This window comes from Sciurus carolinensis, chromosome 7, assembly GCF_902686445.1.
Source record: "Sciurus carolinensis chromosome 7, mSciCar1.2, whole genome shotgun sequence".
In the NCBI taxonomy this organism is placed as follows: Eukaryota; Metazoa; Chordata; class Mammalia; order Rodentia; family Sciuridae; genus Sciurus; species Sciurus carolinensis.
The window spans coordinates 136,896,553-136,911,491 of record NC_062219.1 but is presented as its reverse complement, the minus strand read 5'-3'; the positions used below and the strand labels follow the sequence as shown (position 1 = coordinate 136,911,491).

The 14,939-nt window shown below is 35.6% G+C and overlaps 1 protein-coding gene across 4 annotated transcripts in view; it reads right to left on the bottom strand.

Moving 5' to 3' along the window:
* Fars2 (phenylalanyl-tRNA synthetase 2, mitochondrial) overlaps nt 1-14,939 on the bottom strand; it is a 499,052-nt gene that overhangs the window by 342,201 nt on the left and 141,912 nt on the right. For all 4 annotated transcript variants that reach the window (XM_047558209.1, XM_047558210.1, XM_047558208.1 and 1 more), the window contains one exon: nt 657-816. In XM_047558209.1, the coding sequence (XP_047414165.1) occupies nt 657-816 (160 nt within the window). The remainder of the gene's footprint in view (nt 1-656; nt 817-14,939) is intronic.

The following is a 14,939-nucleotide window of genomic DNA, read 5'->3' as shown; positions in this document are numbered from 1 at the left end:
TTAACTTCATATCTTTTTTAAATATAAAACATTATGAACATACTTGAAGCCTGGTTTCTACCCCCTCCCTAATACATTCCCCACCTCCTAGAAAAGATATTATCCTGAAATTGATATGCTCTTTTTAAAATCATATGTATATAAAGAATTTATAGATTATTTAGTGGTTTCTTAAATATTATATGAATTATGCAATTGACAATAGTCATAATAATGACTAAAGTGAGAGTCCAGATGATAACAATATTGGTCCACCCACAGGAAATTTACTGTTAATATTTTTGTTGTTGACAGTAGTAATCAGCACATCATCATATAAAACTTTCCACTGGGCTCAGTCACATGAGTAAAGTCTGATCTAATGATAATATATTAATAACACTAATCAGCCTGTATACTCTCTCTCCACTGATTACACTGATCCTAACCCATTCTTCTTATCAAAAGTTGTAAACATTTTTCTTCTCTAGCTAATTCCACTTCCATATCCTCCTAATTTCAAATGGGATGAACCAAGAAAACCATGGGTTATACTGCGCTACAACCTAAACCATTATGCTATGATTTAATCAAAAGATCTAGATGCACCCTTTATGACTTGGAAGATGGAAATTATTGGACATTTAAGCCTAACACAAAGATATCTGAGTACCTACCATCTCCAAAAAGATGTGCCACAAGCCTGGTAAGAGTCTGCTTAAGGTCAAACTCTACGAGCTTCAAGGCCTCCATGGTGTGCATCTCTTGCTTATGAGCAGAACGAGAACTTTGTTCAAAGAGCTTCAGGCAGTCTCCATCCTTTATATCAGCAAATAACTGTAAACCAAGAGGAAAAAAATAAATACATGAAATAGAAACCTGGCCAGTCTAAAATAATACAGAAATTCTGCTTAAAATAGTTAATCTGTTATAATATGCCATAAGAACAATATCTCATACTCAATAAACATACTGAAATTAGCACCCACTTAGAAGCAACTTTTAGTAAAGCTCTATGCTTCATTGTGCAGAGTCTCTAGAGAATTAAAAGACACTGTTTTGATCTTTGCTAAGATCTGTTTTACATTTCTGTGAAGTTATATTCATTTCCTAACAATAGATAGTAGCCTAGTGGGAACACCATGAATCAGGCTTTTAGACTAAAAAATGATAAGTAAGTATGACCTAAGACTAGGTAACAAAGTATTGTCTAGGAATCAAACTTGTCCATGAAGGCAGGAAGTATGCTGGAATTTGCTTCTCTTTTATTTCCAAAGCCCAGGACAGGAACTGACACATATTTCTGCCACTTATGATCCATGTAAACCCAGGCAAGAAATCTGGTAGATAAGCCTCAGGTAATGATCTTTAAAATGACACTCGATTAACAAATTTTATGATAAATAAAATAATATATGAAAATATAGAGTACTTGGCACCGTGCAATCACTAAATAAATTTTCCTCCTCCTCATCATCGGTAATCACAGGTATTAATAGTCAAAAGTTGCTGCATCAATAAAATAAAGTGTTCCCATATATGGCAACAAAGTAGATCTTTACCTGAGCTAGAAGGTTGGATCAAAAAGAGAATTGTATATATGGATCTATCATTCTTCCCACCACCAGATGTCCCATGAAATCAAAAATAACAAATGTTTTATTTAAAGACTTAATCATTTGACATTTCTAATGATGTTGAGTTGAATAATTACAAGCAATTCTCCTGATAAATGCTGCTAAAAGATTGGTAAGAGCATCGAAAAAGTAACAAACTAGGAACTACTAAACAACACTCTATAAGAAAGCATGAAACCAGGAAAAAAAAAAAAAAAAAAAGCCTAGCACAAAGCCACTGGGAATATCTTGCCTACCCAACATATCAACTAAAAAACTGAACATTCATTGTGACAACTTACAATGACAAGTGAGAAAAAAGTGAAATCCAGCATCTGACCAAGTCAGAGTGCCTGAAACAAACAGCCCTAAAGGAATCATCCTCACGATAAGATGAACACAAACCAGTCCTTATGTACACCTACAGTCAGGTGTCACATTTCCTGGGCAAAAGAGAGTGGCTCAGGTGGTGAAAATGGACTAAGGCAAACTCAGACTGATAGTTCCTCTAAATTCCCAGCAAAATTATATAAAAAAAAAACAACTTTTCAGAAAAAGATCCTACTATCACAAGCCTCAGAAACAATGGCAAATGCCAAAGTCTGTAGAGAAACAAAAGAACAAATAAAACAATTAAATGCCAAGTCCTCAGCATAACTTGAAAAAAAAGGATCCATGAACATGAAAATAAGTGCACAAAAAGGCAGCACAGGGAGGGAGCAAAGACATTCCCCCTCCACTAGGAGCCTTTGAGGAAAACAAGTGCAAGCTGAGGAAATCTGAAGGAAAGAAAGAGGAAGGCAAAGAGTAGGTGGTAAAGCTGATCTAAAATCACCAGTCGTTACAGGAAGTCACCCTCGAGTGTGAATCCCAAAAAAGTGTCCCAGTAGACTTGTACAGGAGTATGGAAAAATAATTAAGAGTCTGTTTAATTCAAAGCAACCATTTTCAAAGGCATGACTGCAAAGGAAGACAAAGGGGTATGAGATAGTGGAAGACAACCTTTGCAACTGGGTAGGTAGGTCTAAGGGTGCAAAAGAAAAAGGAATTCAGGGTTGCAAAAGATAGAAAACACGTAAACAAATTAGAAGATTTATAAAACCAACCCCAGCCCTCCCCAAAACGCACTCAAAAAAATTCACAAGAATCTGTGCTTTGCTACACTAACAGAAGAGGGCACCAGAGAACTAAGCAATATTCTACACAACCAAAAATCAACAAAAAAGAACATTAGAAAAAAAAAAAAAAAAATCAGGAAAACTGCACTGATTTCTCCAAATTCAGAAAGCTGATTCAAACAGCTCAACTGATGAAAATCCACTCTCTTCCCCACAAAAAAGAAAACCAAGAAGCAGAAGCAAAACGTAAAGTAATATTTGAAAATTAAATTGAATAAGCTCAAGAAGCATGTGGCGACTTAAAACAGTTGCTTCAGTTCAAACTCAAAAATTAAGAAGAAATATGGGTGAAAAAAAGAAATGCAATGAGAATTGATCAGACTCAGGAATAAAAAAGAAGAAATAAAATCTCAAAACTGAAGTCCAAATTTATAAAGTACACAAGAGACCATGGGTATTTAATAAGGGGCACAGAAGAAAAGCAGGAAATCAACTGAAGACACAATGCAAATTTTAAATGAACAACAGGCAGAGAAGTGGCAGAAGTGGAAGAGAGGCAAAGAAGGAACAGCATTTGTATAACTGGAGTATCCAGAGAGAAAAGTCAAAGGATGGAATGCAGTTGATGGGTACTAAAAAAAATGAGAGCTTGAGAAAATAAACCAGGAGAAGTGAATGGTAAAAGTATTAGACTACAACAATAAGAGGGGAAAGTCCTCATGGCCTCTAGGAAAAAATAAACAAACAAATAATTCAGACAGGCAAGGAAACTCTTCAAAAACAAAATGCAAAACAAGGCAACAATAGAGCCACATTATCAAACAACACAATTTAAAAATATTTAGAACAAGAATTTTATATTCATCAGTTGTCTTTTAAGGATGAAGTCTAGAGAAAAAACCTAAACACATAAGAATATAGGGGATGCTACATTATTAGGGAGATCTTTCTGAAAAATTTACCAATGCATGAACTTTAAATCAAAAATAAGTGGGAAATTTTTAGCAAAAAGAAAGACAGAAACTGATGGAGAGCATATTAATACAATAAAATAGCAGATTCGACTACAACAAAGCTTAAATTAGACAACTAATAATTGTTACATATTATATCACCCCACAAAGTAAAAATAATGTAATTAAAAATCAGAACAGAGGATCTTTTTCCATTCTTCTGTCTGTCCTCTATCCTCCTGGCTTTCCACTCTCTCTAGCGCACGCCCTTTCTTTTCCTTCTCTTTTCCTCTCATTTTCTCTCTTACCCTGCAGGGAGACACTCTGTTTGCTTAATAAACTCCCTTATGTGATAAAAAAAAAAATCAGAACATAGAATACAATCATTGATTATTATATAGACAATAGTTAGACAATATCTTTAAAACACACTAGATAATAAAAAGTTAAGAAAACTGCTGGGCATGGTGGCACATCCCTGTAATCCCAGTGGTTTAGGAGGCTAAGACAGGAGGATGGCAAGTTCAAAGCCAGCCTTAGCAATGGTGAGGTGCTAAGCAACTCAGTGAGACCCTGTCTCTAAATAAAATATAAAATAGAGCTGGGGATGTGGCTCAGTGGTCCAGTACCCCTGAGTTCAATCTCCACTATTAAAATAAAGAAATAAAGAAATAAAGAATCTTTCTGAATAGCAACAAAAAGTTTAATTCAAGAGCAAAATAGCCTACTCTTACAGGAAAAATACAACCAATATAAAATATAATGCATAGCCACAAGATATTGTGACAAGTTGAGATCAAACACAGCAATCATATCAATAAATGTGAATGAACTTAATTCAGAATAACTTTCAATGGTGAAAACACACATTAAATTTGGACATAAAGCATGACCCACCTAATGCTATATTCAAGAAATATACCTAAAACAATGTTAAATACAAAGGAATGGACAGAGGAAAACAGAAAAATAAAAACAATTTAAAAGAAAAAAACCTGGTAATCCTCATATCAAACTAGAATTTAAGAAAAAAAATTAAACAGGCAACATATACCACAAATAGATACTATTCTTAATATAAGGGACTTTTAAAAGCTGAGAAAAGAACCCAAATCTCCATTTTCTTTTTTTTTAATGTGGTGCAGATTGAAAACAGTGCCTCACATGTGGTAGGCAAGTGCTCTACCACTGAGCCATAAGCCCAGTCCCAACCTCAATTTTAAACCTGAGAAAAATACATGAACAATTAATGAAAACGACCCTTAAATATACCAAAAAAAAAAAAATTAAACTTAGTGAAAAGTAAATTAAACACCAACATACTATTCCTAACCTATCACACTGGCACAAATTCAAAAGCTAGACAACATATACTTTGAAGGAGACTTGAGAAAACATGCACTTTTTATATAAGGTTAATGGGAATAGAAACTGAAAGAACTCTTTGGGAGGTGAAATTGGCAATAGCCTACAAAAATACCCTTAATGTTCATCTCCTGACCCACTCCTGTTTCCAGTTATTTATCCCAAAAGTGTATCTTCAACAGTAATGCACTTTTCCAAGGTTTACATAGTATTTATTGAAACTGCAAAATATTAGAAATAAATAAAAGTCTTACATTAGAGAGGTGGTGAATAAACTATGAGTTACCTATATAATAGATCACTAGGGGTAGGCATAATAAAGAAGAGCTCTCTGAACTAACATTAAAGGATTTCCAAGATAAACTAGGAAGTGAAGAAAGCAAAGTGCAAAATAGCATATTATACGCCACCTTTTGTGTAGGGAATATGGGAAAATAATAAAATCCATTTTGGTTTTTTCATTTGTGCAAAAGAAAAGAAAAAAGAAAAACTGGAGCATAAACCAAAAGTTAAAGAAATGAATTATCTGAAAGAAAATGGTGGAAACAAGTGAAAAATGGGCAAATGGGAATGGAGTAAAAAGAACAGGGCAGGAGTACTGACAATCTCTGCATAAATATTTTTGTACACTTGACTTTTAGAATCATATTACCCTAGTCACTCAAAACAACAAAAAATCAAATCCATCCAGAGGTGGTTGAAACCCAGAATGAAATACAAAGGATAACAAGGTACAGAATGTTATTCTAAATCAATGACAAAGTCACATTGAAGACAGCAAAGAATTTAATTTGAAACATGGTATTTTAATGAGTTTTTCTACAGTTAAAATAAAAAGAGAAAATACTGCATAAAAATAGTAATTATTTTTCCCACAGAGATACATGCTAACAGTTCTGAAATTACCTGAGATGGATACTATATAGCTGATCAAATCAGTAAATAAATCTTGGGTTAGAAACAGGTTTCTTGCCTTTTGTTTTATTTGTGGAACTGTGGGTTAAACCCAGAGATGTTTTATCGCTGATGAAAATCCCAAGTCCTTTATTTTTTATTTTCAGATAGGGTCCCACTAAGTAGAAAGGCTGACCTCAAATTTTGCTATCCTCTTGCCTCTCTCCCAAGTTGCTAAGTTTGCTGGGCCACTAAACCCAGCAAAGAACCAGGTTTCTCCCTGTCATTGTCAAAGGCAATGGGGGACTGCCAGATCAAGTCATTTGGTGCTGGCACAGAACTGGAGGTACTCACATAAATTCATACTTTTAACACATGTGTACAGATAAATAGGTCAATACAGAAATGGAAAGAGATGTACAATGATTTCCTAACTCTGTCCATTGATGGGACCTTGAAGTAATGACATTCCCTATAGCAATAAGTTTGGTTTCTAAATATCATTCTTTCATGAAAGGAGAATTCCTTTGAGAAATAACTAATTCTATGACTGAAACAAGGGAAAGTAAAAGATAAATTTGGATATCTAATTGAGCCAAAAAACACAACATGTCAGAAGGCACAGGAATCAGGTGAAGGAGCTTCCACTGGCCAAATCTGGATCCAACATATATGTTTAGCAATGGATTATAATCCATATAAATAAATATCCACAAAGCCATACTGATACAGATAACTGAATAAATATGTGGTAGTGAAGATAAAGGTCATCCTTTTAGTAATATTCTAATTAGTTTAGAGGATAAACCATTGGGCAAACACCACAGTAATTTCACACAATAAATATCAATGGGGTTGGGGTTGTGGCTCAGTGGTACAGTGTTAGACTAGCATGCATGAGGCCCTGGGTTCAATCCTCAGCACTATGTAAAAATAAATAAAGGCATTGTATATACCTACAACTAAAACAAAATATTAAAAATAAATAAATAAATAAATAAATAAATATCAATGGATTCTAAAGTTAGTGGAGCAAAATATGATAAGAAATAGGATATTCACATAGCCTCAAAGCAGATTCTCACAAGAAACTTAATATTTACAAAGGAAAAAATAATAACTTTATGGCACTGAAACATAATAAACGCTGTGTTTGATTATCAAGGAACTCAACAAAACCAAAAATGGCATGTTATCAACACCATGTTGCCTCATGAAATAACACACTAACAAGGGCACAGTGTTCATTTCCATGATACTTTTGCCAAAAAAGTATAACCTAAATCTGACCATGATAAAACACTGGAAAATTTCAAATTAAGAAGCATCCTACAAAATATCTGGCCAGCATTCTCTAAAAGTTTTAAAGTTATCATGGGCAAAGAGAGACTAGAAACTAACTGTCCTGGTTTACTAAAGGAATTAGTCATGATAATTAAATCTAGTGCATGATTTTGGATTGAATTCTGATCAAAAAAAAATTAACATTTTTTAAAATTTCAGCCAACACTTTTTTTTTCAATTTGACATTTTAGTTATTTCTCAAATATGCATTTTTAATAAATGCTAATTTTTATAGCAGTTTTGGGTTCACAGCAAAATTGAGAGGAAGGGACAGAGATAGCTACATACCCATTGCCCCTCCACATATGCAGCTTCCCCTATCAACTACATCCTCCAACAGAGTGGCACTATTGATACAATTAATGTCCCTACACAGACACATTAAAATCAAGTCCATAGTTTACATTAAGGTTCACTCTTGGAGCTGTATATTCTGCAGGATTTGACAGATGTGTAGTGACATGTACCTGCCATCATAATGTCATAGAGTAGTTTCACTGCCCTACAAATCTTCTGTGCTCTGTCTAATCAACACTCTCTCCTTCATAACCCTTGCCAACCACTGATCTTTGTCCTATCTCCACAGTTTTGCCATCTCCAGTGTGTCATATAGTGAAACCAAGAGTGTACAGTCTTTTCCAGTTGGCCTCTTTCACTTGGCAATCCACACTTAAGTTTCCTCCATGTCTTTTCATGGCTTCATAGCTCATGTGTAGTCGTTTTTGAATAAAATATTTTTACTGTTTTTACACTTTTGAGACTTCATCCTTTGTTTCTTTGAACATTTCACACAGTTATTTTATACTCTATGGCCAGGAATTCCAATAGCCGAAGCAACTGAGTGTCGTTTCTGCTGAAATTCACACACAGTAGTCCGTTGCCTCATGTCTGGTCATCTCTGATTGGTTGATATTTATCACTGGGAACCGCCAGCGTCCAGGCTAAGGGTGCGTTCCTTCATAGACTGTGTGTAGCAGAGCCCAGACAGCATCAGGATCAACTTGCTCTCTTCCAAAGTATAAGACGAGTCACAGTTTGACTTCCCCATCTTGACACTGCCCCAAAACCTGGTGTCCCGGTTGCCCTGCTGATGAGGGCAGGTGCCTGCATTTCATGTGAGCTTCCTACTCCAGGCACTCGATTCAGTTCACTTCCTCCTTTTCTTGAGGAATTCTCTCATTTTCTTTAAGCCTAAGAAGAGTTAACAAAATTATTTTGTTTGGTTGTGTCTCTCTCCCCAGGCAGCATACCTAGTCTGCCTAAGGAGTAGAAGTTTTTGGAATCTGAGTTTATAAGCTCCTTTCAGAATCCATCAGGGGATGAAATCCTTTATACTTTTACATCTTGTGGGGTTTTAGGGTGTGTGTGTGTATACAGTGTTGGGGATTGGACTCAGAACTCTCACATGATACACCTGGATCTTAATTAAACAATGTTATTCTCTGCTTGATTATGCAAAATTCTAAACATGAGGGACTGTGGCTCACGTAAACATGAGGGGTTGTGGCTCATTGGCTGTGGCTCAATGGTACAGCACTTGCCTAGCATATGCGTAGCACTGGGTTTGATCCTCAGCACCATATAAAAAAAAATAAGTAAAATAAAGTTCTAAAAAAAATTAAACAAATTCTAAAATTTGACACTAAAAATATTTTGAACAATTTTAGCATTGCTGGAATTAATGTGTCTTGAGGAAAGTAACTGAAAGATAATAATATCTTTAAAAATTCTACTTTTTTAAAAGAATTCTCAATATCTTTCTTTTAAACATAATATACATATCATATTTAAAGTGACAGGAAAGAGCCTATATAAATCTGGTTTTCATAAAAATTCTTTTTCTTTAATAGCAATAAGTAGTAACTATGTAACAGATTAAATTAGTAAGTGATACCAATTTTTCTTTATTAGAACATGATACATGTAAAATAACACTTTTACATGTAATGAATGGTATTGGATCATAGCATTAACATTAAAATGAAGATTTAAAACAAAACAATAACATTAGAAGATTTTATCATCTCTAGGGATTAAGTTACTCATAATTTTTCTTTACTTGTTGTATTTATACATTACCCCAATAAGCAACATTTTATCTAAAGTTATAGAAAAAAATATTGTTTGAAGGACAAAAAGGTGAACAGGAAGGATCCAAATGGCTGCATCTCCCAATACAAAAGAAATACAGCTGGGTGCAGTGGCACATGCCTATAATCCCAGAGGCTCAGGAGGCTGAGACAGGAAGATCATGAATTCAAAGTCAATCTCAGCAACAGCGAGGCACTAAGAAACTCAGTGAGACCCTGTCTCTAAAAAATATACAAAATAAGGCTGGGGATATAGCTCAGTGGTCCAGTGCCCCTGTGTTCAATCCCTGGTACAAAAAAAAAAAGAAAATACATTGGTCAACTCGGAGTTGTGATAGCACATTATGTTTTGATTTTTTTTTTTTTTTTTTGAGGGTGAGGGCAAGGTGGGGGGGCTACCAGGGATTGAACCCAGAGCACTTAACCAGTGAGTCACATCCCAGGCCTTTTTTAGACATTTTTATTTAGAGATAGAGTCTCACTGAATTGCTTAGGGCCTCATTAAGTTGTTGAGGCTAACTTTGAACTCAAGATCCTCCTGCCTCAGCCTCCAGAGCCATGAGGATTACAGGCATGCACCACAGCGCCTGGCTATGTTTTGAAATTTTTAAAGACAGAGCTCCTTCCTCCTGGAATGGGAAGCACTTCCAGCACATGCTAATTAGTGGGAAATAAGGAGAGGTGAACTGATAGGATGAAATGCAGAAGAACATTTCCTTAGTAGTGGTACAAAGAAGAACAAGGTGCTCTTGGTCAAAATGTGGTTCCAAGTGGAAAGTGTCATCCCTAACAAAGTTCGAGGTCATAATGGCCCGAGTCCTACACCATTCTTTGTAATGAAGGAAACATCAAAGTCCTATTACATGGTATAGCTTGATTATGAAAAAGAATCACCATCTCATCATTATAAATTAAAAGTTCAGGGCTGGGGTTGTGGCTCAGGGGTAGAGCATTTGCCTAGCACGAATGAGGCACTGGGTTTGATTCTCAGCACCACATAAATAAACAAAGGCATTGTGTCCATCTATAACTAAAATAAAAATTTTTTTAAAAAAGTCCAATCAGAAAAAAATGTTAAAGATCAGCAATTAGAAAGGGGGAATAGAACAGGGACTTGCAAAAATAATCTTGGTTTTACCAACAAAACATATAACGAGGAAGCCAGCAGAGTAACAACCCCACTATATTTCAGAAAATGCAGATCATCCTATTTAAAACTATGGAATATACTTCTTATACCACTCCAAATGTAAAAAGGAATATCATGTGAAAAGTTAATACACACAGAGGAATCCTTCTACATGGCTGTTATGTAAGGGGCACTGAGTGTTAAAAAGTAAAAGCTGCCACTTATTAACAACATGAATATTTCAAAGTGACACTGGATAGTGAAAATAAACTGCCCCTACTCCATGTAACATACTCAAAGCACAAGAAAAACAACAGATTTCCCATCAGATGCCAGCCAATTAGACTCTTCCTAATTGGACACTCAGAATTTAACATCCTGTGAAAACAATAAAATTTTCATGACCACTGCAATCTCTGTGTGTATACATACATATATACACAGATATGTAAATTACTAAATCACAATCATGCTTCTCTGCGTTCTGCTGCTTCCTTGGCACCAATGTCATTACATTGTAGGCATACAGAAAAGCTCAAATCTCTCAAAATTTCCACTCTAGTCAAGGAAAAATACTTGATCACTTAAAAAGTCAGAGCCTTAGTAGACCCCAGTGGCATACAATTGTAGTGGCTCAGAAGGCTGAGGCAGGAGGCTCGGGAGTTCAAAGCCTGCCTCAGCAATTTAGTAAGGTGGTAAACAACAGAGCAAGACCCTGTCTCTAAATAAAGAATTCAAAAGGGGGTTGGGAATGTGGCTCTGTGGTTTAGCATCCGTGGGTTCAATCCCTAGTACAAAAAAAAAAAAAAAAGAAAGAAAAAAGAAAACCCTTGAGTCAGAGCCTTAAGCTGCACTCCAACTAGTTGATTCCTGAGCCAAAATTGAGGGCCACAACACTCTTTCAGTCTAAAAGCACAATACTGGAGGAAGCCTCATTCATTCTGCATCTTCCTAAATCAACACAGAAGGGCTGGGGGTTGTAACTCAGAGGATAGAGCATGTGCAAGGCCTTAAGTTCAATGCCCGATACAAAAAAAATTAAATCAACACAGAAGCCAGGAGAAGACAAGTGACACCAAGGCATTTCTCAGTCCACACAGTGGGAAAACTGCTATCATACCCTGGTCATCCAAGGTGCCTTTCTCCAAGGTGACAAGTTTGCCTGATAATATCAATTATACCTCTAATTAATAATAAAGCTGACTAGTAATTTAAAAGTACTTGCTTCCCCACGGTCTCCCCCAGACCCTCTCACTGCTGCTACAGATACCACCACTTTCATAATATGTGTGTTTTCCAGGACCCCAGGACTCCACTTGGGTACAACAGGATTCAATTTCAGACTGGAACCAAATGAGGTTCCAAAAAAAAAAAAAAAAAAAAAAAATTAGAAGCACTGGCATATCTGTGTAGGTATCTAAAACATGCCAAAAATATTAGTAGGTATAGGAATGGTCGCAGCAACAAATCCAACATTCATCAATGAATCTCAAAATGTGGCACACATTCTATTAAGAAGATTTAGAGTATTTTAATAGCTATCCATTAATTTTAATGTGTACTAGGAAAAAATATAACTCCCAAAACAAACCTATGATTTCCCAGATACAACAGCTTACAACAATAAGTAAGTCAGTTTAAGGTGATTTTTTTAAAAACTGCCAAGATCTACTAATAAATGCAACATGAGTATGACCAAACATTTGTAATATGCGCTAAATTTTGGAAGACTACAAAATAAGGAAAAGCAATAATATGTAAAAACCATCTGCATAACACAACAAAGAAAAATAAGTCCGTCTATTCAAAGTCAGCTGTTATTTCTAATGAAAATACAATATTAGAACTGAAAGGTACTTTAAAGATCTACTAAGCCAATTCCAGAAAAGGAAATAAAATCCAGAAAGGTGAAGATCCAAGGAAGATAAGATCACTTAAGCAACTAGATATCAAGCAAGGACCAAAACAAGGTCCTCCTTGGTTCCAGGGACTTTTAAATGATTATCTCTCACTTAGTTTTATGTTTGAGAGGCACCACCATGTAGATTAAATTAGATTTCCATTAACTGCACATAATAGGCTGTGTCACTTGTTTTTGCACTAGGATTTCTTCCATTTCTGACATTTTCTTAAGTGTCCTGTACAAACTCAAATGACCCAGAACACAAATTCTACCCTGACTATAGAAACTACAAGTAGTAGTTCAGAAATGAGAAAAGGAGGTGCAGGAAATTAATTCTAATCAAGCTTAAAAATAAAAGTGGATTGTGAAAGTCAATTAAATTTAAAAGTTAGAAAGCCAAAAGAATTCTTCAAAAAGGCCAAGAATTTAAACACACATTTGAAAAGCAAATGAAAAAGCAGTCAGAAGAATAACGTAAATAAATGCTGCTGATGTATATGTGTTGGCACAGGAAAATGGGGTTTGTGTGACTGAATTTCAAGATATGGCTTAGTACTAGTCTATAGTTCCAAAGTAGTCATTTTTTTTTCTATTTAACCATTTTTTAAAAAAAATCCATTTATCACTGGTTTCAGCTACACAGTGTGTTTTACACAGTAATAATGCTTCTCACCCATCCTGCCTCTCTGAGAGCCTGTGAGGAAAGAAATGACCCTATAATAAACAATGCTGCTGCTTAGACTACTGCTGGCTAAGAGTAACAGATCTCTGCTATCTTATTAGGGGTTTATCTTACCTACTATATGGTTTCATCTAATCCTCAGAATCCTTATTACTGCCCCAGATTGTCAAATAGGAAGCAGAGAGTTAAAGAGTTGAAGCAGCATGAACCATTACATAGTAAATGGTGGAGTCTAAATTCAATCCAAAATCTTCAACAAGCCATCCCACCTTCCATACTCCATGGGTACTTCCATGGTGGCATATATATTACCACTTTCTTCAGCTTCAATGTAAAAAGGATTAGATGGATGGAATTAAGAACTAGACATAAAACATGAACAGACTTGAGCTGCAGTGGCTGCACACACTTGCATTGCTTTAGGCACCCTGCATAAAATAGTGACAATTTGCCCTAATTAAATCATGTTTATTGGACAAGAGGCACTGAATTCCTCAAAAGATGATAAATTAAGATTTGAGTGCACTAAGAACATGTGCACTAGCATCAGTGTGAACAGCTTCTTGGGTTACTCAAGGAGGAGTGTTTCACACGTAAATGTCAGGTGCCATAATGCTCCTCAGGATTCAGTATTTCCAAGAAGGACTGTGTGTTTACAGACCACATGAATGTCCAGGCAATGTGGAATATGGGGAGGCACCTATTCCACCTCCAGTGCTTGACACCAATTATCATAGGCCCTTCCTCCTAAACAGAGGGGAATCAGAAACACGAGACATGGAGGAAAGACATGTATGTGAGTTGAGCAAATAAACAACACAAACACAGATGATAAAGGAAGCAGCAGAGTTAAGGCAATGTTTGAGAGAGGAAAATAAGAAACAGATGTAACACTTTTCAAATTATAAGGCATTTCTGTCTTATAACCTTAAAACAAACATAGAATCATTTAAATCATTTTGAAAATTTTAAGCAGTTGGCAAGTCAGTCAGCCACTATTATATAATCATTTTAGTTAATTTGAGGTTCATAAGTCAATCTTTGTCTAAGGTAATAAAGCAGAAAGGCTACAGTCCTACTAGACAGACCACATGGCACTCTTTGTTCTGCACACTATCAAATGCAAGTACAAGTGACATGACAAATGAAGAGAGGATCCAAGATGCTGCAAATGGTTGGGTGATACAATCAAAAAAATAGTGTAGTAGATCAACTGAGTAGATGAAAGAAAAGAGGCCAAAGGGAGGCATTCTGGTTACATGAAGCAGCATTTTAATAACAGGGTGAGGGAGGAGAGGCAAGGAAAGGAGGAAGACAGGGAGAGGGAGAAGGAGCCACTTCAAAAACTGCTCTATAGTCCTCAAGTGATATTTTCAACTTGGTCAGATAAGGTGCTTTGTCCTTGTCATATAAGACTTCTGCAAGGCATTTTCTTTAAATATTTAACTTAGCTATATGTTCCTATTAGAAACGATGTGACCAAAAAGATCAGCATCTTAATTAGGGGGGAAAATGTCACTCTGATTAACAAGTAAAGTGAGTTCTTTGGCAACTGTGGACACAAATAAGATTTTATGGGGAAAATAATAAATTGGTGTGTTTGGCAATGAAAGCCCAGAGGTGCCCAGGGAATATTAGTTAATAAATAGTTATGCATGATGAAGAGGGTTTTTGTTTGTTTCTTTTAATTAGTTATATATGACACTAGAACGCACTTTGATACATTATATGTAATAGAGTATAATTTCTCATTCTTCTGGTTATACATGATGTAGAATCCCACGAGTAGGTCATATAGTTATATACATACATAGGGTAATAAAGTCTGATTCATTCTACTATCCTTCTACTCCCATACTGCCCCCC